This window comes from Candida dubliniensis, chromosome 6, assembly GCF_000026945.1.
Source record: "Candida dubliniensis CD36 chromosome 6, complete sequence".
Taxonomy (NCBI): Eukaryota; Fungi; Ascomycota; class Pichiomycetes; order Serinales; family Debaryomycetaceae; genus Candida; species Candida dubliniensis.
Window position 1 is genome coordinate 642,476 of NC_012865.1, and position 27,147 is coordinate 669,622.

At 33.8% G+C, this 27,147-nt stretch overlaps 8 protein-coding genes across 8 annotated transcripts, besides 1 other annotated feature; 4 read left to right on the top strand and 4 right to left on the bottom strand. All coding sequences in view use genetic code 12, as the record gives it.

Annotated features, from left to right (window-relative positions):
* Window positions 1-808: 808 nt before the first annotated feature.
* On the top strand, window positions 809-2,062 carry SAP6 (aspartyl protease, putative; the record flags this gene model as incomplete). The annotated part of the gene is made up of 1 exon (XM_002421027.1): window positions 809-2,062. One exon carries the CDS (start codon window positions 809-811, stop codon window positions 2,060-2,062), a length of 1,254 nt encoding a protein of 417 aa, XP_002421072.1.
* A 559-nt stretch (window positions 2,063-2,621) lies between these two features.
* Window positions 2,622-2,891: a mobile genetic element.
* A 1,323-nt stretch (window positions 2,892-4,214) lies between these two features.
* On the top strand, window positions 4,215-5,390 carry SAP1 (secreted aspartyl protease, putative; the record flags this gene model as incomplete). Its single annotated transcript, XM_002421028.1, has 1 exon — window positions 4,215-5,390. One exon carries the CDS (start codon window positions 4,215-4,217, stop codon window positions 5,388-5,390), a length of 1,176 nt encoding a protein of 391 aa, XP_002421073.1.
* A 160-nt stretch (window positions 5,391-5,550) lies between these two features.
* CD36_63450 (external NADH-ubiquinone oxidoreductase, mitochondrial precursor, putative) lies at window positions 5,551-7,140 on the bottom strand (the record flags this gene model as incomplete). Its single annotated transcript, XM_002421029.1, has 1 exon — window positions 5,551-7,140. One exon carries the CDS (start codon window positions 7,138-7,140, stop codon window positions 5,551-5,553), a length of 1,590 nt encoding a protein of 529 aa, XP_002421074.1.
* A 1,045-nt stretch (window positions 7,141-8,185) lies between these two features.
* On the bottom strand, window positions 8,186-10,054 carry CD36_63460 (phosphatidylinositol transfer protein, putative; the record flags this gene model as incomplete). The annotated part of the gene is made up of 1 exon (XM_002421030.1): window positions 8,186-10,054. One exon carries the CDS (start codon window positions 10,052-10,054, stop codon window positions 8,186-8,188), a length of 1,869 nt encoding a protein of 622 aa, XP_002421075.1.
* A 2,834-nt stretch (window positions 10,055-12,888) lies between these two features.
* Window positions 12,889-16,386, bottom strand: CD36_63480 (component of the nuclear pore complex, putative; the record flags this gene model as incomplete). Its single annotated transcript, XM_002421031.1, has 1 exon — window positions 12,889-16,386. The coding sequence occupies one exon, from the start codon at window positions 16,384-16,386 to the stop codon at window positions 12,889-12,891; it is 3,498 nt and encodes a 1,165-aa protein (XP_002421076.1).
* Window positions 16,387-16,698: 312 nt separating this feature from the next.
* On the top strand, window positions 16,699-19,470 carry NAM2 (mitochondrial leucyl-tRNA synthetase, putative; the record flags this gene model as incomplete). The annotated part of the gene is made up of 1 exon (XM_002421032.1): window positions 16,699-19,470. The coding sequence occupies one exon, from the start codon at window positions 16,699-16,701 to the stop codon at window positions 19,468-19,470; it is 2,772 nt and encodes a 923-aa protein (XP_002421077.1).
* A 115-nt stretch (window positions 19,471-19,585) lies between these two features.
* On the bottom strand, window positions 19,586-21,883 carry CD36_63520 (uncharacterized protein YGR150C orthologue, putative; the record flags this gene model as incomplete). Its single annotated transcript, XM_002421033.1, has 1 exon — window positions 19,586-21,883. One exon carries the CDS (start codon window positions 21,881-21,883, stop codon window positions 19,586-19,588), a length of 2,298 nt encoding a protein of 765 aa, XP_002421078.1.
* Window positions 21,884-22,309: 426 nt separating this feature from the next.
* Window positions 22,310-27,100, top strand: CD36_63540 (uncharacterized protein YOR093C orthologue, putative; the record flags this gene model as incomplete). Its single annotated transcript, XM_002421034.1, has 1 exon — window positions 22,310-27,100. The coding sequence occupies one exon, from the start codon at window positions 22,310-22,312 to the stop codon at window positions 27,098-27,100; it is 4,791 nt and encodes a 1,596-aa protein (XP_002421079.1).
* Between the last annotated feature and the right edge of the window lie 47 nt (window positions 27,101-27,147).

The window sequence follows — 27,147 nt, forward strand, 5'->3', positions numbered from 1 at the left end:
CAGAGTGGCAATTTTAAGAGAACAGTTCCATTGAATGCTCGCATTAATTTGTGATTGAAACACTATCAAAATGCATAATGCTCATTAATTCCATATATCGTGTCATAAAATATGGTTAGGAGCAATATCAACTTTGAAACAAGTCCAGTCGTGTATTTTGCTTGTATTGCCAAATTGATGTTGCAATTCAATCTCATCACCGTATTTCTTTTTTTTTTTTTTTTGGTCCATTTAAAGAGTTGCAAAAGAGAAGTTTAACTTACAACATTGGTGGTAATATAGATTATCTTTTCTAGCAAGACATAAGGTAAGCCAATAAAAAGTTGGATACCAAAAGGTTTCTCCCCCCTTCCTTTTTTAGGTTGTTTTGTCAAGATCAGGGCAATATGGAGAAAGAAAAAGCAGTTCCTGGCACAAATTTGCCGGAAAACCCAGTTGCTGAACATCATAACCATCATCAACAATTTCAGAACACCAAAATATACAAAAAAAAATAATAATGGCAAGAAAAAAATATTATGTTTTATTAAATTAACTCACATATTTTGTATTGACGGGTAACACCATGTCCTGCAAGCATTAGGAGGAACTCTTGACGATGTATTGAAATAGCCCCTACGTTCAAATGGTATGTTCGATTATGAATTATGGGGGGGGGGTTCAAAAAACTATATAAAGATGGCAAAAAATCCCACAACTTTCTGGATTGGTTTTATTTTATCCAACAATCAGTCATTCATTCCTTTATTCACTACCGACTGTCCTTTACCTCACTTCATCATCATTCCAGAGTCAAGCTCAACCAACAATGTTCTTACAAAATATTTTGAGTGTTCTTGCTGTTGCGTTATTAATTGATGCTGCTCCAGTTAAGAGATCCCCAGGATTTATTGCTTTAGACTTTAATGTCATGAAAACTCCTGTTGATCAAAATGATCCAACTGTTAGAGCTAAAAGATCACCTTTGTTTTTAGATATTGACCACACAGGATTTCCCGTCGATGATACTGGTAGAAATGATGTGGTTAAAAGAGGACCTGTTGCTGTTGATTTGGACAATGAAATTATTACTTATGCTGCTGATATTACTCTTGGTTCAAATAACCAAAAGCTTAGCGTTATTGTTGACACTGGGTCTTCAGACTTGTGGATTCCAGATTCAAAAGCTATTTGTATTCCAAAGTGGTCTGGACAAAAAGGGGACTTCTGTAAGACCAATGGTTCCTACACCCCATCTGCTTCCAACACTTCTAAAAATTTAAATACCCGTTTTAACATTCAATATGCCGATGGTTCTTACGCCAGAGGTAACTTGTATCAAGATACTGTTGGTCTTGGTGGTGCTTTTATTAAAGATCAAATCTTTGCTGACGTTTGGTCTACTTCTGCTCATAAAGGTATTTTAGGTATTGGTTTCCAAAAAAACGAAGCTACTGAGTCTATGTATGACAATCTTCCTATTAGTATGAAAAAACAAGGTATTATTTCTAAAAATGCTTATTCACTTTTCCTTAACTCCCCTGAAGCTTCTACTGGACAAATTATTTTTGGTGGTATTGACAAGGCCAAATTCAGTGGCTCTTTAGTTGACTTACCAATCACTTCTGATATGAGATTAAGTGTTGCTTTAAAATCTGTCAATGTTTTAGGACAAAATGTCAATGCTAATGTTGAAGTACTTTTAGATTCTGGTACTACCATCAGTTACTTCCAGCCAAGTATTGCTCGTAACATTATCTATGCCTTGGGTGCTCAAGTGCATTTTGATTCTGCTGGTAATAAAGTTTATGTTGCTGACTGTAAAACTTCAGGTACCGTTGATTTCCAATTTGATAAAAACCTCAAGATTTCCGTTCCTGCTTCTGAATTCATTGCTCCATTATACTACACCAATGGTGAACCTTATCCAAAATGTGAAGTTCGTGTTCGTGCCAGTGAACTGAATATTCTTGGAGACAACTTTATGAGATCAGCTTACATTGTCTACGATTTGGACGACAACAAGATCTCCATGGCTCCAGTTAAATACACTTCCCAATCTGATGTTGTTCCTATTAATTAGAGGAATTTTGCCCTTTAGATTAATTGTCGGTTTGCTGCCTTCCTTTTAAGTTTTCTGTTTATTTTTTATGTATTGCCGTTTGTGAATATGGGAAGTGCTATATTTTTTTTTTTTATCTTGATTGTGTTTTTTTTTTTAGAATCGGCAATCTTTGATTAAATATCCTTAACTTATGAATATATATTCTTTACATATGCCTAGAAATGAAAGAATAATTAATACTGTAATACTTTTGATTTTGAATAAGCTTATGATAATATCCCTATTGGCCTTTTAGTAAACACTTACATATTAATTAGTTTAATGATTGAGTAAACTCAAAATGTAGTTGCTATAGAGGAATTACATAAATGTAACATTGTGAGGGGTTCTGGAAATAATAGAAGACTATATTTAGAATATGTTCCGAAAAGGATAAACTAAAAATAAATTATCAAGAGAAATTAAGTCCAGAGTAAAATCTCAATATCTCTACAATGATATCTATACTTTGTACGACTTCAATTGTAGAATAATATTAAAATATTCTATCAATTAGCATTGAATGAATGGTGGATTATGTTGTTTCGTAACATTCTTTATATTTGTTCTAGTTTACACGACCAGTTATTATTTATAAACATGTTGATTAAAGATAATTTTTATATAGTTTTATATTAGTTTATAAGAACGAACGAACTCATTATATTTCAAATAAAGAATATTATATTCAATTTAATACCATTATATTTGTTTGTTATCCAGATAGTATTAAGACTATTACGAACAATATAACTCCCTAGTTTTTCTACTGTTAAGTATTGTCTGAGGAAGAGGTACCGGAACATCAATTATCATTATTCGAGTTGTGTTTTTTTTTTTCTGAATTATAATTTGCTGCAAAAACTCTTAAAATGGTGACTTTACAAAACAATCGCAATCAATCCAATCACCATTTACATTTCTTCTTACTACATAATCATGACAGTATTCCCAGTTAATGTTGTCAAGTATTGTTATAATATTTAGAACATGATATACATCAAATAATTTCTATTGTTTTGGTTGGTGTTATGAAATAAGTTTTTGTTGTGGTTTGATGTGAATTTAACATTGGTATCCCATTACTAATATACAACTCTAAATGAAAAAAAAAAAAAAAAAAAACAAGTTATTTATGTATCCTTATTCTAAGTTTAAAAAGGACTGGGGAGTGAACAAAGTATAAAGATAAATTTGATATTATACTTTTGCCACAATATTTGTAATCAAGATTCGATTACGGACAAACAAGAAAAATGGCCCTTAATTTTGAAAGCCATTTATTCTGACATAAAATAACAAATGACAGTATAATTAATAATCTTGATGTAGTTGGAAAAATGTGGCTTTCAAGAAAACAGCAATCTTAAACAAACGTTCTCTCTGGATGGATCAAAGTAAGACAATAGCCAGATGTACATTATACTATACTATTTCATAATTTCCAACAATAAAAGGTTTGGAACATTGATGAAGAAAATTAGCATTATTTTTAGTCGTGTATTTTGCGCGCATTTCAAATCTTGATTGTTTATTTCTTTCATGTTGCAATTGGAAAGATTTATCTCTGATTTGTTCATTTCTTTTAAAAAACTTGTTGCTAAAAAGTTTTCGTTTCAATAAAACAACTTCAATGGTGAATGTGTTTAATTGACGGCCATTTTTAAATAACTTCTTTTTCCTAAAAGTTTGAATGTTTATTAATTATGGTTCCAAGTTTTTTAGTTGTTGACAGGACTGGAACGGAATAAGACTGATAAAAAGTTGGTTCTCGACACAAACTGCATCACAATTAATATCCAATAATTTCACATCATAACCATTGTCAACAACTATACGGCACCATGTTATTTAAGAAACTAACCAGTTATAGCACGATAAATGGGAGAGGGGAGAGTTGCGTTATCTTTTGGGAATGCACATGTGTCTCTAGCAAGAAATGACTCCATTCTGCTTCCTCCCAATAGCTCTAGCTAGTTGATACTATATTCAAATGGGTAATACTCAGGTGGATGGCACTAGTCCTTGGAAACTATATAAAGATGGCTGTTGAATCTATAGCTTTTTATTTTTGAATGATTTTTAGTTAATCGAATCCATTCTCCCATTTCAGAATTAACTCTATCAAACAATGTTTTTAAAGAATATTTTTATTGCTCTTGCTTTTGCTTTATTAGTTGATGCTACTCCAGCCAAAAGATCTGCAGGTTTCGTTACCTTAGACTTTGAGGTTATTAAAACCCCTGTCAATGCCACTGGTCAAGATGGTAAAGTCAAAAGACAAGCTATCCCAGTCACTTTAAACAACGAAGTTGTCAGTTATGCTGCTGATATCACTGTTGGTTCCAACAGACAAAAATTCAATGTTGTTGTTGATACTGGATCTTCCGATTTATGGATTCCTGATGCATCTGTTACTTGTGAAAATCCACCTCCAGGCCAATCAGCAGATTTCTGTAAAGGGAAAGGTCTTTACACCCCAAAATCTTCCACTACTTCTCAAAGGTTGGGTAACCCATTCTATATTGGTTATGGTGATGGTAGTTCTTCTCATGGTACTTTGTATAAGGATACTGTTGGGTTTGGTGGTGCCTCGATCACAAAGCAAGTATTTGCCGATGTCACTAAAACTTCTGTCAATCAAGGGATTTTAGGTATTGGTTATAAGACTAACGAAGCTGCTGGTGATTACGATAATGTTCCAGTCACCTTAAAGAAGCAAGGCGTTATTGCTAAGAATGCTTATTCTCTTTATCTCAACTCTCCTAATGCTGCCACTGGACAAATCATTTTTGGTGGAGTTGACAAAGCTAAATACAGTGGTTCTTTAATTGCTGTACCTGTCACTTCTGATAGAGAATTAAGAATCACTTTAAATTCTATCAAAGCTGCTGGTAAAAACATCAATGGTAATATTGATGTTCTTTTGGATTCTGGTACCACCATTACTTATTTCCAACAAGACGTTGCCCAAGGTATTATTGATGCCTTCCATGCTGAATTGAAACAGGATGGTAATGGCAATAGCTTATATGTCGCTGATTGTCAAACTTCTGGAACTGTTGATTTCAATTTTGCCAACAATGCCAAGATCTCTGTTCCTGCTTCTGAGTTTACTGCTCTGTTGTTTTACACCAATGGTCAACCTTATCCCCAATGTCAACTTCTTTTGGGTATTAATGATGCTAATATCCTTGGTGATAACTTTTTGAGATCAGCTTACATTGTTTATGATTTGGATGATAATGAAATTTCCTTAGCTCAAGTTAAATACACTTCTGCTTCAAATATTGCTGCTCTTACTTAGAAAAGTTAGTTTTCAGATTATAATTGTCGATTGGTATGCTAAACTTCTGGTATTGCTGTTTTTTTTTTGTGTTGTTGTTGTTGTTATTCTTTTATAGTCGACATCTTTTAGATTGATTAGATATCTATTAATATTACTACGTAAGCAAATGTTCTTTAGTCTATTCTCTAGAACAATCTCTACCAAACAAATAAACTTTTATCCAATCAAAACAAACCAAAACTTGGTTTTTGATTGATAAACACATCATTATATATGCTGATCTCCAAAATAAAAATGTCAAATTACCACCAGAGGAAAGATTAGACCATGATCCCACAGCTAAATCAGCAACAGCTTTTTCTGACCCAATATAAGCCAAAGAGCCTCGATAATTATAAACAAATGTAGGTAAAGAATTTTCTAATCGTTGTAATCGATGAACATAAACTTCACTAATTGAAGGATCTTGTTTAATTTTGTATCGTAATTTTTCAACTTCTTGTAATTTCTCAAAATATTGAGCTAAATAAATCCCTTGTTGGAATGCTACTTGGGCAGTGGGAGCATAGTTAGTAAATGTACAATCACCCAAAGCAAAAATATTATTGGATCCCTTTAATTTTAATTGATCATCAACTAATAAACCACGAGAACTAGTTTGTTGTTCACTAAATTTGTCCATTATAATCTTGGTGAATCCACGTACAGAATTCCCTGTGGCCCAAATAAGCATTCCATAAGGTACCTTATCAATTGATTTATCACTTTTACGCATAACATCAACATGAGTATCATCAACATTAACGATTCTTGAATTGGTAACTAAATTGATATTGGTATCTTTGAATATAGTGTTGGTGTACTCGACTAATTCAGAACTAAAAGTATGTAAAACCACTGGTTGACTTTCTACTAATGATACTTTCATATCATTAGCAATTTGTGGCATCCATTTTTTCAAATCTTGATCAATATAATCTTGAATTTCTCCTGCCGCTTCCACCCCAGTTGGACCACCACCACAAACAACAATATGTAATAATCGTTTACGGTCAGAATCGCCAATGGGTAACAAATTGGCAGCTTCAATTAAATCGATGATTTTCTTTTTAATTTTTATTGAATCGCGAACTTCTTTTACAAATGTTGAATGTTCAGCTACTCCAGGAATACCAAAAGTTGATGGTTGAGCACCAACACCGACCACCAAATAATCATAATTCAATTGGGTGGTGATATGTTCCATCTTATGTTCTTGATGGATTTTTGGATGGTTTGATGATGAATCATCTCCAGAATGTCCAGAATGTACCGTTGTGGATTGTTGAATGGTTAATTTATTATTCACTGGATCAATATCAATTGCTTCAGCTTCATAATAATTCACTTCTCCACGACATCTTCTTATCATTGATCTAATTGGTTCAATAATCGATCTCATATCAACCGTACCAGTGGGGACACTAGGTAATAACGGTGTGAAAAGAAAATAATTTCTTGGAGACACTAATGAAACATTATATAAACTAGTATCAATGTTTTTCAAAAGGGAAACAGCCCCCCAACCAGATCCTAAAATGACAATAGACTTTTTCGGTTGTCCATTAGGGAAATATGGTGATTGTTTGATTTGATCAATTGGTTGTGATTCTTGATATACTTTATAAGCAATAAATGAAGTTCCACCAACCACAGTTAATGCCACACCAGATAACGTGTACTTAAAGAATTTCCGAATAATCGGAAATCGAGGAACAGTTCTCGACATGGGGTTTATTATTGGAAAGGTATTTCTTCTATGAAAGAAAAGAAGTAAGAAAAGCAAAGAAGAATAAAACGGTTTTTTTGTTTAATAATCTGTTTTTACACAGATAGGGTGAATATTTTATTATATTTAGATTTTGTGGATTTAGAAACAAGCAGAAGCAGCAAACAAAGAGCAATAATTGGAATCCCAAATGTGCCGATCGGATATAACCACAAATCTCTGGCAATGCGCGCTCTGCAGGATCCGGAAAAATCTCGGCAATGCTCTGAGCAAAAAAAAAAAAGAAAAAAGAAAAAAGAAACCCCCTTCTATTTTTATATCCGAAGCTCTCTTGATCGGATAAAATCACGTTTTGATAAGATTTAATTGGTCTCTCGTTGCTACCAAATGTTAAGGTAATATCACCAACAACAAGCCCAACAAAATTATGCTAATTGTTAAAACAATATAGTTGACTACGACAGCTTCTTGACGACAACAATATTCTTGTGAATTTTACGATTTAGAAAAAAAAAAAAAACGTTGTGTCTATAGAAGGTTAAATTTGGTGTGGGATTTGGTGAAAAAGATTTGAACACCAACTTTTTCCTAATCTAGTAATTAATTAAATGCCACGGGTTTAGAGTTTTGAATCAACACCTGCAAGTAAAGCCCTTCTACCATATTTGTTATTCTTATTAAACTGGTTTCCATTACCTGAAAAGACAGCTAGGTTGCAATATCACTTGAGAAAATCTCAATTATGTACATGTAACCACAAAACTGAACTGAATAATAAACCTTGATGATGGAGACTTTAAAAGATATATATATAAAAACAAAATAAATAAAAAGTATAAATAATAATACCCCAAACAAATAAAAAGTTTTTCTCGATTTCTCTCTGTGTGTATTGTATAATTTGTTATATTCCTTTTCTTTTTTTTAAAAAAAAAGAAACAAAAATAAAAAATTTGGGAAAAAAGTTAAACAAAAATCTATATATAAATAAATTCGTCCTCCCTACCTTCCTTGCTCTGTTACTGTATTCTGTACTAAAACGATCTTAATGTCCAATAGTTAATGTATGATCTCTGTCATAAATACCACGGTTTCTAACATATGGATCCAATTGAATATAGTTGCTAGAAAGGGCAATATTCAAATCAATTTTATCCTTCAAATATCTATCAGAAACTTGGGGATTAGTAGATTCAATCCATTTTCTGGTGGTTTCCAAAAATCTAACGCATAGTTCATCTCTTTCTCTTTTCAATCTAGCATATTCAGCATCCTTTTGTTTTGGAGGAAATTCATGTTGTGGTTCTGGAATTGGATAATAACCTCTAGTAGTATCTTCACCACCCAAATAATCAGGAATTAAAGTAGGATCAATAAATTTCGACAATTCTTTGGCATCTTTAGTAAAATGAATCTTGGAAGCAACTACTGGATCTAACCAATTCTTAATAATATTCCACACAGTAGAAAAGATCCAAGGTGCATTATGAATCAAAATAAACCCTAAAGTTTCTGGATAATGAGCTTCAAAAACATCAGCCAAAAATTTGATAGTAGCATAATCAGCATTTTTCAAAGAAAATCCCGTCAAATCAAAAACAATGGTACAAGTGTCAACCGATTCACTAACTTCTCTAAGAAACAATCTCGTCCATTCAATAGTGACAACAGCATATCTTTGATTTTGTTCCAATGGAGAATCAGCAGTTAAATGCTTTTTAGCTTGGAACATAAAGATTGGATTATTATTCTTATCTCTACCTTTAATCCAAGATTTTTCGGTAGTGAAATTCTTGACAAACCCTTTGTTGGTTCCATTAAGATAAGATGGACCATCGGCTTCCATAGCCCAATCATCAGCAGGAAAATCGTTAGATCTCCAATGTAATGATTTAGAAAGCATTTCAATGGCCTTCTCGGTATCCCATTTTCTTGCTCTAACAAATCTCAACACAAGATTATCTACCAAATCAGTACGTGGGACTTTCAAAATGGCACGATGTTGCTCTTTAGCATTATATTGACTAAGGGAATTGAGTGGTGTCTGACCAGCATTTACATGAATAGGAAAGTTGATTGTAGCTTGATGACGACTAATGCCATTACCACCACGAGGTTGCTGATAATATTGTTGTTGCTGTTGCTGTTGTTGTTGTTGTTGCTGGAACTTGTTAGGATGACCAATTCTACCACCATAATTACCATTTATTTTGTTATTATTGCCATTCTTAAATATAGTAGCTGGAGTAAAGTCATAATCAGTAATAGTGGTTTCAGCAGTAACAAAAGTTTCCAAAGAATTAACAGAAGCAGTATCATTGTCATAATAAGCACCACCATTGACATTGCCATTATTGTAATTGACACCACCACCATTAGAAAATCCACCAGCACCAACAATATTATCGAAACTTGGATCATAATCGTCAGAATACTCATAACTGGATTTGTGGTGATGAGCATAAATAGCATAATATTCATCACTAGATACATCTACTGGAACATATCTTTCTGAAGAAGATTGGGTTTGAATTTGTATCATTCTTTTGGAGTTGGCTGGTGGAGAACCTTGGGCAGTACCAGTACCACCGTTATTCAAAGCCGAAGCAGTGGATTTTTTCGATCCAAAAAGGCCTCTTTTCTTTTTAGAAGCATTACTTTGTGTTGAGTTGATGGAACCCCTAGTATTGGTTTTGGATAATCCAGCTGTTGGGATAGCTTGTGATTCATCGAAATTAGCAGTTGAAGTGGAGGCAACAAAACATTGTTTGTAAGCCAAATCAGAATCAGCAATATCAACAGGATAGCCGTAATACTTTAAAAAGTAGGCCCAAACTTGTTTTAAAACAATTTCTTGGTCACCGTTAAGTGTTTGTATTCTTTGTAAACGGTATCTTACGTTGTCAGATGCCATGGTTGTTGTGGTGTTTAGGGGGATAAATTGAAATCTATATTAGATATGGCGTGTTGCAAGATTGGAAAAATTGGAAAAAAAAAAATAGAATCTAATTGTAAATGTGGAACTAAACTCTTATAGTTAGTTGTTAATGTCTTCTATAGCTAATGATTTTTGCTTTCTATCAAATAGTTAGATATACCTCAAGAATGAACAACGATTGAAGTTAATGAAAAAGGTGGATAGAATGAACAAATTATGTATGCGATCGTTCAGATTCTCACTAAGAAAAAGCAAAAGCAAAAGCAAAAGAAAAAAAAATAAAAATCGTGCGTGGTGCGTCTAATGCGTGTACTTCTTTTTGGTTTGTTGTTTGTTGGGGGCCAAATTGTTCTGCGTTGCCTTTTTTCTTTTTTTGCAAGATTTATCTATCTTTCTTTTTAGTGTTGTAAAACTTGTCTTTTCTTTTTAATCGAATTGAAATAATTGGGAATGTTCAAGGTATTAAGTAATATGAATCCAAGAACAACTGTTTAATCAATAAAAAAAAAAAGTAAATGTATCAAGCTCCTATTTCAATCACAAGGAAATTTGTAGATCTGGCAATGAATTTTTTGCGATATTGAAAAGTACAAGAAAAATTTCAGTAAAAAATGAAACCAAAAGGAAAAAGTGTGAAAACTTTATGGGAAAGATTTATAATCAAAATTGAACAAGTAAACTTGGTATGGGTTATAGATATCAAATCAAAATCTGGAATAAACTTGAAATGAAAATCAATTTTATTATATATATAATATAAATTGGGGATTAGGAGGATCAAGGGGGGGGGGATGGAGTTATGGGTTGATGTGATTCCTATTTAATGGAGGAGAAAAGGGGGATACGAGAAAAAGATTAAAATCTGAAATGAAATAAAATAAAACTAAATTAAAAAAGAGAAAGGAAGAAGGAGGAAATTGGAATGAATATATATATGAATTACAAAATAAGTTACAATCACAATGGGGGGGAGGAGGGACTTTTGAACTTATCACATTCGTTTATATTTTAAAATTAGATTTATGTTCAGCTTATTAACTCCAAATCTAAAACTAACAAACCAAAAACACAACTTAACAAGCAATTTCAAGAAATTCCTTTTCCCACACTCTTAAAATTACTTTTTTTTTTTTTTTTCTTTTTTGGCTTTTAATTTCAATTGATTTATTAACTCTAAACTTGTTCAAGAAGTAGAATAGATTGGGTATAATACTGTTGACTACTGAACAATAGTGTTGAAAGAAACAAACTATTTACCTAATACAGCAAAATCTATTTTCTTGATTCACAAACTCATATTAAGTTTATATGCAGTCAAATATTAATGCTGAGTTTTGTTTCTCCACATTTCAAAGTAAATCCACACCCTCTAAAATTAATTAACTTTCAATTAATTCTATCAACCATGAATCCCACCTACCAATATTTATAGCAATCACGGCATTTATTCAATAACTTTTGATTGATTGCTAAAGATATTTATAAAACGTTCTTTCTTTTGGTTTCTTATTTAGAAGGGTTCGTATTTAAACGTTATCTTATCTTTGTTTAAGGTTGTAGTTATAATTTCTAACCATTCTCTGAGGCGATGTAATCAGTTCTACCATATTCTGGTGTTCGGTGTTTACTTGTTGCTGGTTCTACCACTACTTAAAACGTTTCATGTTTGGGTAGCATTTTTTTGCCCGTGTACTTTTTGTGCTTCTTGCAATTGCTGTACGAAGCGGAGTTATCAATTCCAACAGTCTAATCAATTCTCCCCCCTCATTCCATCTTACACCAAAAATAAATACTGATGTCATACCTCCCCATATATTTTGTCGCTATCTTAACACACATCTTTCCAGCCTCTTCTTGATCATATCAATGTATGTGAACAAATGACCTTTGAAATTGTTTCATTCGTATTATAGTGCTGGGTATCTGTCAGGGTTGCATTGAAGTTTTGTTGGTGGAATGTATAGGTTTCTTTCTACTTTTCAGCTCTCCCCTCCTAACGGTTTAGGTCCGCTTTGATTTTCCCCCACTTTTTAGAAAAATAAACAGCAAAACAAACACCATTTAGTATTATTTTTTTACAGTTTTTGTCCAATTAGTATCTCAATTTCCACGTTGTGATGGGATTAGCACTGCATTGTACCCAACATTTTCTTTTTTAGGCAAGATATATAGATTTGTTGAAAAATAAAAAGTACAATCTGAACAAATTGTATCCTTTGTTTTTGCAGGCTATTCTGTCCTGGTCAAGCTCTCCCTATTTGGAAATTATTACGAGAGTGAAAAATTATTGTTTGTCCGAGGTGTGTCAATAACTTAAGACGATTTGTTAACTCCTGTGTTTACATATGATTACAAACAGAAAAGAAAGAAGATGCTGAATTGACATATAATAGGTAGATATTATTTCAAATTTAGTGTCCTGTCTTCTATACATATATATGATCAAGAATTAGAGAAAAGAGAAGCGTTAAGTAGTCCAACTAGTTCTATTCAATTACAGTAATCCATAAATTAATGACTACTCCTGTTGCTTGGTATTGAGATTCTTGTTTTTTTCTTTTCAGTTGCTCTTGAGATTCTGTTGGTTGGGTGGAGTTGTTGTTGGGTTTGTCAATCTTTGTAAAAAAAAAAAAAAAGACCAAACAGAGCAATATAGCAAACGACCATGTGACTTTGATTTTGTGGACACACTTCCCCACCTCCACAAATTTAGAAGATACTTACAGTACACTTCAAAAACTTTCTTTACTATTATTACTTTTGTTGATTTATACTCGACATTTATACACGAAAACTAATTATATAATTAACTACCTTCTTCTTGATCTAGGTTGAAGAATTCTACGAGGATTAGGAACTGGTGTCACCACTGGCATGTTCATACCACCGGGGGCAGCAACAGGAGGAGCAGGAGTACCAGTAGCTCCAGGCATACTAGGGGCACCACCAAATGTAAATGAATTATTATTAGAAGCGCCACCAAATAGCCCTGGTTGTTGTCCAGGTTGTCCAGGTTGTCCGAAAACATTATTAGGTGCACCCACCCCACCACTACTAAAAGGCGTAGATGTACCACTTCTATTCTGTTGACCAAATAGACTAGCTGGATCAGGAGTCGATTCTTTACTACCAGCGAAATTAAACAGTGGAGGTTTAGTACCAGCTGCACCAAACCCACCAGGAGCAACAGTAGGAGCTGACCCACCAAAGTTGAATGCAGGTGTTGTTGGTCGGCTTCCAAATACATTTGTCGTTGGAACACCAGCACCAGTACTAGCACCGCCAAAGACATTACTTGTAGCTGGTGTAGAAGTAGAGCTTGGGTTATTCATTCCACCAAACGCATTAGTACTTGGTGTTGTGCCAGTCTTATTACCAAATATTCCACTGGTATTACTATTTTGATTAAATGCATTATTTGTACTTTGACCAAACGGACTCTTACCACCGAATATCCCACCAGATGAACTGGGTGGTTGTGAAGGTTGTCCAAACCCTCCAAACACAGATGTAGTTGGAGGTTGGGATGCAGCACCAAAATTGAATATTGATGGCGGTTTATTACTGACAGTTTGTGATGGTGGAGTCACTCCCGCGGCAAATTTGAAACCACTACCGGTCAGAGATTTAGCAGCATCAGCGCCTGTTGAAGAAGTGGCTGGAGAATCTGGTTTCTTAGCACTAAAAGAAAATGCTGACGTTGTAAGAGGTGCAGCAGATGTAGATTGTGTAACAGCTGGTGAACTCGACGTTTCCTTCTTCTCTTTATCATCAGTGGTTCCAATACCACCCAAACTAAATGCCGGTTTTGAAGTACTGCTGCCATTGGCACTTGGAAATGAGAATGGAGTGGACGGTTTATCTGTTGATGGTGTTACAAAATTAAATTTCTTGGTTGCTGACTCTTCGGCTTTCTTTTCATCTGATTCTGTGCTTGCTTTATTAGTAATACCAAACTTAAACGGGGTCGTTGTTGTACTTGTTGTTGTTGCAGTTGTGGCTGAAGCAGCATCACTATTTGTTTCTCCCTTAGATTCAACACTACTTTCAGTAGCCTTAGGAGGTGCCCCAAAAATAAACCCTGTACTGGCAGGTTTTGTTGTTGATGTCAATTTGTCTTCTTCCTTAGAATCACTAGTAGCTTTATCATCTTTTTGTCCAAATGTGAAAGGAGTTGTAGTGCCACTTTTAGATTTGCCACCAAACAATGAAGTGGTCTCCTGAGGTTTAGCTTCATCTTTAGTGGTATCAGGTTTATCAAACGCAAAAGGTGTACTTGAAGGAGTAGCATCTTTCTTCTCACTACCGTTCGACGAAATTGGTGTAGTCGTTGTATTGTTAGATCCAAAGGAAAATAATGGTTTAGATGTGGTTGAAGACTCAGCTTTGTCAGTAGCCTTGAAGGTATTACCAAATAGACTTGGCTTAGAATCTGCTGTTGTTTGCTTTTCGGCAGAATCCAAAGACTTGCCAAAGGTAAAACTTGGCTTGTTTGAAGAAGGTGGTGCACCGAATGTAAATTTTGGTTTTTCGGAATTAGATTCAGGTTCAGTTGAAGATTTGCCAAATAAAGGTTTTGTCGTCGAAGTTGCATCCTTTGCATCATTAGACTTCGAGTTAGTTATACTAAACAACGAAGGTGTTGTTGAACCATTTTCCTTATTACCAAAAAGTGAAGGTGTTGCTGGTTTTGAAGTATTTGTAGACCCAAACAGGAAGGATGGTACTGAGGATGGTACTGAAGGTTTGTCCTCCTTTTCAGAATCAGAAAAGTTTCTTTTCTTTTTAGGAGCTTCTTCTGATGATACATGTTTGGAACCAAATAAACCAGTTTTTGCACTTTGATTTGGTTCTGTACTTTTCACACTTTCTGGGACAGTTTCTTTGGCCAATTTGGATTTTGCCAATAATTCTTGGTTTTGTTTCCGATCATTAATAATACTCTCAAAATCATTTTTCTTGATATCAAACTTGAACCCAGATGATGGACCAGTAGTTGGTTTATTTAGTTTAGAATTTTCCACAACATCTGGTTCTTTTAGTTTTATTATATCAGCTATAGAACTCGAACTGGTTTTTTCCAAATATTCTGGATCTAGTGTTAATTTTGCATTATTGTTCAACCCAAAGGTTTCACGATCACGACCAGTTTTATTACCAAAAGTTTTGAAACTTGGTTCCTCATCTTCACGAGGTATTATTTGTGTCATTGATTTGTCTTGTGTTTTTGGGTGAGAATTGAATTTTGGTTTAGTGATGCTTCCTAAAGCACCATTAAAAGATGATGTTGAGGAAACTGGTTTCTCTTCGTTAACATCATACAAAAACTCTTTCATGGCAAATCCTTTTCTTTTCGGTTTTTTCTTAGGTCGAGATATTTCACTTCTATCAAATGACGATGGTGGTGATCTTTTTTTGAAATTCAATTTCGTCAGCAAATAATTAAAATCATGTGTTTGAGTTGAAATTTCCACTTTATTGGTTCCTGGAATTCGCTTACTAGTAGTTTCATTAGGATTGATCATATACTTTATCCGCTTCTGTAAGGATTCCGATAATTCAATAGATCGCTTCAACTGTAACAATTGATATCTTTCACGAGGATCTAAATTGATAAATGGAGGACGCACAAGATTTCCATCCTCATCTTGATACAATGATCCGAATTCTTTCTGCACTACTAATGCCCCTTCATTATACACAACACTACTTCCATCACTAACTTTGTCGTCATAATCATCATCTTCATTTTCATTAAACCTTGTTGCACCGGTAATAATATCGGAATTGGGTGCAGTTGGTAAATTCACAAATGGTGAGACATCACGACTCATTGAGAAATCTTCAACGTCACTAGTTCCAATTGATCTACTATAATTGTCTTTTGTTGTCACTCGAACTTCTAAATCATTATTTAATTCCTCTTCACTGGTTTTCAAATCGTTACATATAATCAGATAAGATCTTAACTTATTCTGTGGTAATGATGACGAGTTAAAAACTGATGATCGTGGTATTCCTGATGCTGGAGGGTGTCCTTGAATGGACAAACGTTTTCTTTTATCTGATGATTCAAAATTTGTTAACAATGGTCCATCTAAATCTATATCGTTATCAATTCGCTCAGGTTTTCTTCCACGTGGAGAATATGTTGAAGATTGATTGAATATAGAAGAAGCATTTGCCGTTGCAGTAGTTGAAGGTTTGAGTTTCAAAGAACCATTGGATAATTTATTCGATGATTCAGTTGGGTTTTGATTAAAAGATGTCTCGGTATTAGGACTTAATGATCTTCTTCTATCTGGCATTGATTGTTTTTTGGTATTTCTATTACTTCTTGTGGTACAAGTGATGGATTGAAGATGCGAATAGATGAGATTGATTGATTGATGGTGGTGATGAAGATGATGATCTCTTTCGATGTTTTTTTTTTTTTTTTTTTTTTTTTTGCTTCCTAGTAAAATTGAGCAACAAGAATATTGCTATTGAAAAGTAGTGTAGGATGGTCAAGTTCAATTTTTTTTTTTTTTCATAGAGATCTTTTTACACCACCCAGAAGTTAGATCTTGGATCAACCACTTTGTAATATAAACCCCCAGTCCGTATTTCTCCGGTTTGGAATGATAAAACACGTTGAAACCATCCACCGGGTACGGTATTCAACGGCAACTGTTGCTAAAAAAATTCAATTTTCTAAATTGGATGAAAAATGGAGAGCAAAATGGAAATCACAATCACCCACTGGTTCACTACATCCAACAAAACATCTAATACCAGAAACAAATGAAAAATTTTACTCATTAGCAATGTTCCCATATCCTTCTGGTGTACTACATATTGGTCATCTTCGAGTATATACCATCAGTGATGTGGTGGCACGATATAAACGATCCAAAGGATTCAATGTAATCCATCCTATGGGATGGGATGCCTTTGGATTGCCTGCAGAAAATGCTGCTGTAGAAAGAAATATTAATCCTTCGGAATGGACTGAGACAAATATTGCCAAAATGAAAAACCAAATGGAAACTTTTTTGGCCGATTTTGATTGGCAACGTGAAGTTAATACTAGTTCACCAGAGTACTATAAATGGACACAAAAAATATTCTTGATGTTGTTTGAACGAGGATTGGCTTATAGGAAAGCCGCAGAAATAAATTGGGATCCTGTTGATAATACAGTGCTTGCTAATGAACAAGTAGATGCTGAAGGAAGATCATGGAGAAGTGGAGCCATTGTTGAAAAAAGAAATTTGGAACAATGGTTTATTGGAATAACCAAATATGCCAAAGAATTAAATTATGATTTGAAAAATTTGCCCGATTGGCCAGAAAAAGTTAAAATAATGCAAAAGAATTGGATTGGTGAATCGAATGGGGTCGAAATTAATATTCCAGTGAACTTCCCTGGGTTAGAACATGTAACAGTATTCACTTCTCGTCCAGATACATTATTTAGTATGCAATTTGTAGCATTGGCATTGACTCATCCCATTGTGGAAGCAGCATCAAGGGAAGATCAAGAATTAGCGGCATTCGTTGAGTCTGCAAAATTAATTGATGATCCAACATCGAAAGCAGGCTATATGTTGAAAAATATAAAGGCATCTATTCCAATTGACGTCAATAACAAAATTAAGAAAACCTATGATATTCCAGTTTATGCTGCGCCATATGTATTAGGAAACTATGGTCATGGGGCAGTTATGGGTTGTCCTGGACATGATGAAAGAGATTTTGAATTTTGGAAATTGAATGGATTAAAAGGCGTACCAGCGGTTCAAATTATTGCTCCTAAAAAGCAAAATGCGAAAGACGATTATCCATATACTTTGAAAAAGGGGACATTAGAAGATTCATCAGTATTGCCTCATGGATTGAGTGATATTGGAGAATACAAGGGTAAAACAATTGAAAAAGCTACCCAAATGATCACTGATTGTTTAAAGTCACATTCTTTAGGTAATTATACTACACAATTTAAAATAAGAGATTGGCTTATTAGTAGACAAAGATACTGGGGTGCGCCAATTCCAATTGTTCATTGTCAAGATTGTGGGCCTGTGGCTGTTCCAGATAAAGATTTACCAGTTGTATTGCCCGATGTTAAGGGGAAACATTTTGGCAAGGGGAACCCATTAGGAAATATTGAAGAATTTGTAAATTGTAAATGTCCTTCTTGTGGTAAAGATGCTAAAAGAGAAACTGATACTATGGATACGTTTATGGATTCGTCATGGTACTTTTTCCGATACTTGGATTCAAAGAATGAAAATTTACCTATTGGAACTGAGACTAGTAAACAAATGCCTGTGGATTTATATGTTGGAGGTGTTGAACACGCAATTTTGCATTTATTGTATTCTAGATTTATTGCTAAATTCCTTAGCGATTGTGGATTATGGGATGGTGAACCTCATCATAAGGAACCTTTCAAGAAACTAGTTACTCAAGGAATGGTTCATGGTAAAACATTTAGTGATACTGTAACCGGGAAATTCTTAATACCTGAGGAACTTGATTTCACTGATCCAACTAACCCAGTTATCAAAGCTACTGGTAAGGCTCCTGTAGTTACTTTTGAAAAAATGTCAAAATCTAAGCATAATGGTGCTGATCCTGGTGAATTTATTGAAAAATATGGTGCTGATGTAATTAGAGCCCATTTACTTTTCCTGGCCCCAGTTTCTGATACTCTCAACTGGCAAGAAGAGCAAATTTCCGGTACAGATAGATGGTTGAGACGCGTGATTCAATTGGGTGATTCTATAACTGAAATACCAAAAAATCAATTCAAAACTGAAAGTTCAGGCTCACTGCAGACTTTCCAAAATGTTAACTTAAACAAAGTACGTTATGATACTATTGAATTTAATAGTCAAGAACTTGAACTTTATAATTCTGTCCAAGGATACGTTCAATCAATTGCATCCTCCATTGAAGTTAAGTTTTCACTCAATACCATTGTGTCCGATTTGATGAAAATGACAAATACCATAAGTGAGGCCATTAAAGACACCAAGACTTACAACCAAGATTTGATTTTCGATAGCTATCAAAAATTATTGATTTGCACGTCTTCTGTTACTCCTGCCACTGCTGAAGAATGTTGGGAAAGATTTGCTCTCAATCAAGGCAAACCAGCACCAAATTCAATTTTCCTTGAACAATATCCAACTGATACCCCCATTGAATCTAACTTGACTATGTATAATATATTTATCAATGGTAAACATAGAGGAACAATGGAAGCCCCAAAATCATTTGCTAAAGAATCCGAGTCTGAAATTGTTAAACAAATCTCAGGCATTGAGAAATTCAATGATCTCATTGTTGGACCTGTAAAGAAAGTAATTGCAAAACCTAGTATCATCAGTATAGTTTTCAAATAGAAGATGAGGGACTAGATAGATCACTTACTTGTATATAAATCGTAACTTCCACATCAATTAAATTTTTGTATATATATACACATATCTATATTCTATTTACAAGCATGTAAGAGTATTAATATCCACGTTTCATAACGTAAGTTTTGAAATCCTGTCTTTTTATTTTCCCATGATGTTTGACTTGAGTCACTTGTGCCACTTTTCTTACTGCTTCAGCCAATTCTAAACTTCCAAGTTTCATAGCGGCATTATTAAGAACACCTAATTCACGCCAACTCCATGGGAAACGATCAATTGACAGTAATACAACTGCATAAGCATCTTCTAATAAATTCATATTTGTCCAACATTCCACCAAATATCCAGCAAATTGGAAATCATCTTGATGTTGTTGCTTTGGTGACAATGATTTAAAACTATTGGATTTTCTAAATTGTCCTCTTTCATGAAGTATTTCCTGTGCAAATCCATAGTTTTTAAATTTTCCAGCTGCTTTAATAGCAAGATTGTAAAGGTATGAATCACGTGGTGCCTTAAATTGATTATCGTTTATATTTTGCTGGAGTTGGTTAAGAATTGGTGATCTTATCACACTAGTATTACTCAGGGTGTTTTGTTGTTCAGTGGCGGTTACCGTCTCAGTTGGCTCATCTTGCTGTGGCTCGATAATTTCGATTTCTCTAACTTTTGGTATACCATCTTTATTCAAATATGATGCACTGTTGAATCGGTTTTTGAATTCAGTAAAATCATCAAGTTCAAGAGCAATAGATACATATGAGGCAACCAATGTTTGTTGTCTTAAAAATGATGGATTGTTCATAACTGTATGGGCCCAAATAGCACTTGATTCAGCTAACACAAATTTTGAGTCTGGAATATGGGAAGATGGTAAAAATGGGAATCCATGTATAGGTTTACTAAAATCAACATCTTGTAAAATATTCTCTCTAAACAATTGACCTTTATGATTTAATAATATCAAATATCTTTCCTTTCTTTTATGTGGTGGAACATATTTGGAATAAGATAAAATCAAGTATCTAAATGCCCTGACTGTAACTGAGTTTGTTTGAAGCATTTTATAGAAAAGTGCTCTGGTTAATTCAACATCACCATCTCTTGCAGCAATATAAAGCATGTGCTCATATGTTTGTAAATTTGGAACCCAACCATGATCATAAATTTGGAACAAAAAGTTCCATGCCTGAGTTTTAAACTGTTTCAGTCTTGAGCATCCTTTAGCTAATGTCGAAAGTAAATTCTGATTCACATTCATACCTTTGTCTTTGAGTTCGTAATACAAATCCAATGCCTTTTCAATCTCTCGATGCATGATACAGGAAACTATAACATCAGTATAGACTTTTTCATCTGGTTGGGTTTTTTGAGATAAAAATTTCATTGAATCGAAAGTTTCCAATGCCTTTTGGTGATCCTTTTGGTAAAAAATGTATCCTCTGACTATGGATGTATAAATCATTTTCAGTATTTCAATATTTTTCGTTTTCATCAATGCCAAAATTCCATCAATTTTCTCCATATGATTGTTTTTCACTTGTGCAAGTATCATGGTTTCATAATGATCAATTTTCAAATCTGTTTGTTTCGATATTTCTTGAAAATATTTATCAATCAATTGCATTTGTGTATCGGAGATTTTATCCCCTAAAGTTAATGAACGGACAAACATATAGTAGATTGGATGGGGTATACTCATTTCTGCTTTATTGTACATATTCTCAATTATAGGAATCAAACCTTTCAAATTCTTGGGTGGGATTTTCAGAAAAAACTTGGAGATGGTTCGTTTAGATAAACCAGAAAGACCACCAGCTTGGTCTAATTGTGATAGCAATAGCTTCCAATTATTTTCTACTTGTTTTTCGGGTAATTTGCTATTACTGCTTTTCTCTGGCACTAAAAGTTCGGATAATAATCCTAAACGTTCTTTGATTTCATCGGGGATATCTAACCCAGGGGGTGGTGGTGGTGGGGCTACTTCCACTGACAGTTTTTTAGTTCCGGAAATTTGTCCAAAAATATCATCAGTGGCTTCTTCTATATCTATGGGAGGTAATTGGGAGGTATCTGGTTTTTCAGCTGACGTTAATGAATCGTTTTCTTGTTCTGGTTTTAAATGTTGGGCGATGACTTTAGTGAAACTTCGAAGATCTTTCAATTCTTTTTTAATCTGAGTAGGTAGTTTTTCTGAAACTCCAACAGTTCTTGATGTTTGATTCCGATCGGTTATTCTAGATTGTTTGATATCTCCACCTTCCTTATTTGATGATCTGGGTTTTAATGGAGGTATTCTTCTCTTTCGCTTATTGGTAAGACTGTTGCTTGGCACAAATAAAGACCGTTTAAATACTAGACTCGGTACATTATTGCCTCTTATTAGTCGTATCATATTTTTCCCTCCCTAATTTGGTGTAGTATCTAATATGGGTTCAATAACATCTATAACTAATAATTGAAAATGAAAAATAAGCTAAAAAAAAAAAAAAATTTTTTAGTGTATTGTGATGTGATTATGTAAGCGATGTTATAATATGTTGCTTTTTTTTTTTGGGCTTAAGGACACACACACAGCTAAAACAGCCAACAAGAAGAAAAAATTTGTTCTCCAACTTGTCTTGATTCTATTTAATAATTATCAAACTATCCTTCCTCTTTCCAATACAACATCAACTATTCTTAATAGTAATATCACAACTTTGTTTAATATCTTTCGTTAAATCTTTAAACAATTATTTAATCTTTATATGGATTATTCAAATTCCTTCTAATCTTTTTTTTTATTTCTTTTTTTTTTTTTTTCATTCTTAATTCTTTAATGTCCCATTCAAATAATAATATCAATTTAAAAGTGCCTGGTAACAGTTTATCAGGGTCAAATATCAATCATGGTTCATCGTCATCAGATCGTCATAACAATAGACACAGATCAGTATCAGCTGCAAGTTTAAATCCAACCACAGGAACGTTAATAACTGGTGAAATGAATCAAACCGATCCTTCAACTAATATCACCCCAGATATAGGTGGTACTTCTGGAGTTGGTGGTGATATTCCCCCAGATATGGCAATATTATTACAAAAATTAGATGAAGATTTTTTAGTGAATAAAGTGATTGATCAATGGACGTTTATTAATAGAAGAGAAGAAATTATGCAATCAATCAATCGATTGCACCAGATGCAAAATGAAGATTTGCTCAATTTGGATCCATCTAAATTACAAATGCCTTTAAATCCACGAATGTCGACTGGAGATTTCCTGAAAATTAGCCCCGATAATTTGATTGATATATTAGCATATAGAGCAAACATATACAAGACGGAATTAGCATTTATAGTACTTGATGCAAGAGGTAAAGAAGTTAGTTCTATTAGTTGGGAGAAATTATATTTGAAAGCAGTCAAAGTTGCATATGAGATCCAACATAAATTGACCATGAAAAATAGTGATAGTGTTGTTTTGTTATATAAAGATGGAGAAGTTACTGAATTTGTGGTGGCCCTTTTCGGTTGTTTTATGGCAGGAGTTACAGCTATTCCAATCCATCAAGACATTTCCCTAACTGAAGTTTTGAATATCATCAATTTAACATCAACGAAATTATTACTTTATTCTGAAACAGTGGCCAAAGAACTAGATCGGTTGAGTGCCCAGAATCTGAGAATCAATTGGCCATCAAAACTATTACGTTGGCGAACAACAGATTTGGGATCCGCTAGAAAATCCGAAGTGTCGCATTGGAATGCCAAACAACAAAAATTAAAGAAAGATAATAAAACTTCTAGCGAACAGAATACCAATTTGGCCTATGTTGAGTTTTCACGATCCCCCGTGGGTGAGTTGAGAGGAATTGCCTTAAGTCATCGAACTATTTTCCATCAAATGCATTGTCTTGATTCAGCTCTTCTGTCATTGCCTAATTCTGGTGGTGGTCTCCAGAGAAGTTACAAGCAATATCGTGCTGATAAAAAAGTGGTATTGGCTACTTTGGATATTCGGTTTTCCATTGGTATAATATTGGGGGTTTTATTCACAGTATATTCTGGTAATGTACATATATGGGCGCCACAGAAAGTTATGGAAATCCAAGGTTTATATGCTAATTTGATTTCTAAATGGAGGGCTTCTTTGTTATTAGCCGATTATTTTGGGTTGAAACGAGTTACTTATGATTATCAACAATCACCCAGTGCCACAAGATATTTTTCCAAAACCCAAAGAGTGGATTTATCATCGGTGAAATGGGCTTTGGTCAATGCTCTTACAATAGATGGGGAATTTATGGAAATTTTAGCAGAAAGATATTTGCGTCCCTTGGGGTGTCAACACCCAGAAAATGCCATTATTCCAATGTTAACTTTGAGTGAATATGGTGGTATGGTTATTTCTCTTAGAGATTGGATTGGTGGTAAAGAAAAATTGGGTATAAGCATTACAGATGATGATTCAAATGATTTATCTTCAGTTTTAATTGATAAAGAAGCTCTATCAAGAAATATTGTTAAAATAGTTGAAATCAATCCTTCAGCTAATGATGACATTGGTCATGATCTTTTGCGTGTAGATGCATTTGGATACCCCTTACCAGATGCAACGTTGGCAGTGGTAAACCCGGAACTGTCAGTTCTTGCCAATAAAGACGAATTAGGAGAAATCTGGATTGATAGTCCATGTCTTTCTGGGGGGTTTTATGGTTTACGTAAGGAATCAAAACTGATTTTCCATGCCAAATGTCGTGGACCAAATGGACAATTGGATATGGATTTTTTAAGAACAGGTTTGTTAGGTTTTACTTTTAATGGGAAAGTTTATGTTCTTGGTTTGTATGAAGATAGAATCAGACAAAGAGTGAGTTGGATTGATCAAGCATTGTACCAAAAACTACATCGTGAGCTAGTTATAGGTAGTGGTTCCAGGTATCATTATTCTTCTCATTTACTTGCAACGTTAGCTTCAGAAGTGAAACAAATTTATGATTGTACAATTTTCGATATTTTCATTGGTAATGAATATTTACCAGTAGCTATTGTTGAAGCTGAAGTTATTCGGAAACAAGTTGCTGACGAAACTGCTGGGGCTGAAGGAGGAAATGCCAAGGCAAATGAATCTGTACATGTTAGTGGAGTGCCACTTAATGAACCAGTTTTGAATGCTATTGCTCAAAAATGTTTTGACACATTATACAAAAGACATTTCTTGCGATTATATTGTGTGGTAGTTGTTGATTGTGATACACTACCCAAATTATTAAGAAGTGGTGGTAGAGAAATTGCCAATATGTTGTGTAAAAAGAAATTTCTTGAAGGTTCATTGAGAGCTGATTTTGTTAAATTTTTCATTAGAAAATCCATTAGTATGATCCCACATGGTGAAGATGTAATTGCAGGGATTTGGTCTCCTTATGTTTCTGAATTGAGATCTAAAGCACTTGCCAATTTCCCGGATCAATATTCTACCATTGATTATCGGGAAAAATCAATTGACGATAAGACTGGTGCCCCGTTGACTGATTTCAAAACCATTATTGATATTTTAAAATTTAGAGTGGCTAAATCTGGTGATTCTATTGCATTTCAAAATGTTGACAACAATTCTAAAAGTAAACCATTGACTTGGAAAAAATTAGAAAGTCGTGCTTATGCCGTATGTCAATATTTAATTGAAAAAGCCAACATTAAAGCGGGACAATATGTCATATTAATGTATTCATTATCAGAAGAATTTGTTATTGCTGTATATGCATGTTTAATGTGTGGAATCATTGCTGTTCCTATGTTACCATTTGATTCCAACAGAATTGGTGAAGATTTCCCGGCATTTGTTGGTGTCATTAGAGATTTTGATATTTCTGAAATTTTAGTTAATGATGAAGTAGAGAAATTTTTAAAGAATGGGCCTATAGCTGATTCATTAAAGAAAATAACTCATAAACGAGTGAAATCTTTAAAAATTAAAAACACGGTGAAATTAACCAAAGTTTCTAATATGGCATCGTTAAATTCAAAAATTGCTAGTTATCAAGCGGCAGTGAATTTCCGTGATGAAAACACTACTGCTTTAGTTTGGTTAAATTTCACTTCTGATCATTATAGAGTGGGGGCAACTTTAAGTAATAAAAACATTATTGGAGTATGCAAAGTATTCAAAGAAACTTGTAATTTAAGTTCTCAATCAGCAATTATCGGTTGTGTTAGACATACTTCTGGGATTGGGTTTTTACAAGCTTGCTTATTGGGAGTGTTTTTGGGTACAACTACTTATTTAAGTTCACCAGTCAATTATGCTGAGAATCCATTATCATTTTTTTTGTTACTTGCTAGACATAAAGTGAAAGATGTATTTGTTACTGAACAAATGCTTAAATATGCGGCAATTAAATTTACCCCCAAGGGATTCAATTTATCAAATTTGAAAAATATGATGATTAGTACTGAAAATAGAGTAGAAATTGATTTATTAAGAAAAATTGCTAAAGTGTTTCTGTCGACTAAACTTAGTGCTGCATCAATGTCAACTGTTCATAATCATTATTTCAATCCAATGATTTCTACCAGATCATATATGACGGTGGCACCAGTCGATCTTTATTTGGATCCTATTGCTCTTAGACAAGGGTATGTATCCGTAGTGAATCAAGCAGAAGTTCCTAATGCCTTACATATTCAAGATTCAGGAATGGTTCCTGTTTGTACCGAAATTGCCATTGTTAATCCAGAAACAAGAAAAATCTGTAAAGAAGGAGAATTTGGAGAAATTTGGGTATGCTCTGAAGCCAATCTTACTGCTTTCACTAATGGACCAAAGGGACCAGTTGATCATTTTGCTCAAACTCAATTTAGAGGAATTATTGCTGATGGGAATCCTGATGTTACATATTTAAGAACTGGAGATTTAGGATTTTTGCATAATGTTTCAATCACCAAAAATAAAACTGGTGGTGTTACCGGTCCCGGTGCCAGTGGTGAGGTTGATCCAGAAATAACAACTTTCCAACCACTTTTCGTTTTAGGTAAAATTGCTGATACGTTTGAAGTTATGGGATTACATCATTTCCCAATTGATATTGAAAATACTATTGAATCGTGTCATTCAGATATTTATCGAAATGGATCATGTATATTCAAATGTGGTGATTATACCATTGTTGTTTGTGAATCTAAACGGACAAAATATTTTGCATCATTGGTACCATTAATTATTAATACTATTTTAAGTAAACATCATTTAGTGATTGATATTGTTGCCTTTATTAAAAAGGGGGAATTCCCGATATCAAGATTAGGTACTAAACAAAGAGCTAGAATAGTTGATGCATGGGTTCAAGGAGTTATTCCTATTAGTGCATCATATGGAGTTAATTATGGGGAAAATAGTATGATTAAATTAATCGAAGAAATTGATATTGTTACTAGAGATGATCCAATTACTGGATTAAAAAATCCGGCATTATCATATTATGATGATAATGATGATCAAAATGGTGATGTTTTCAGTGAAAATAGAGAAACATTAAAACTTAATGATGATGAACATTATGCATCAATTGGACAAAAAGCTGAATTTTCTTTAGGTAATTATAGTAATAGTATAGTTTCCGAAGATTAAGGAAACTTTATTAATAGTATTTATTATAGATAATTTTTATGTTTATG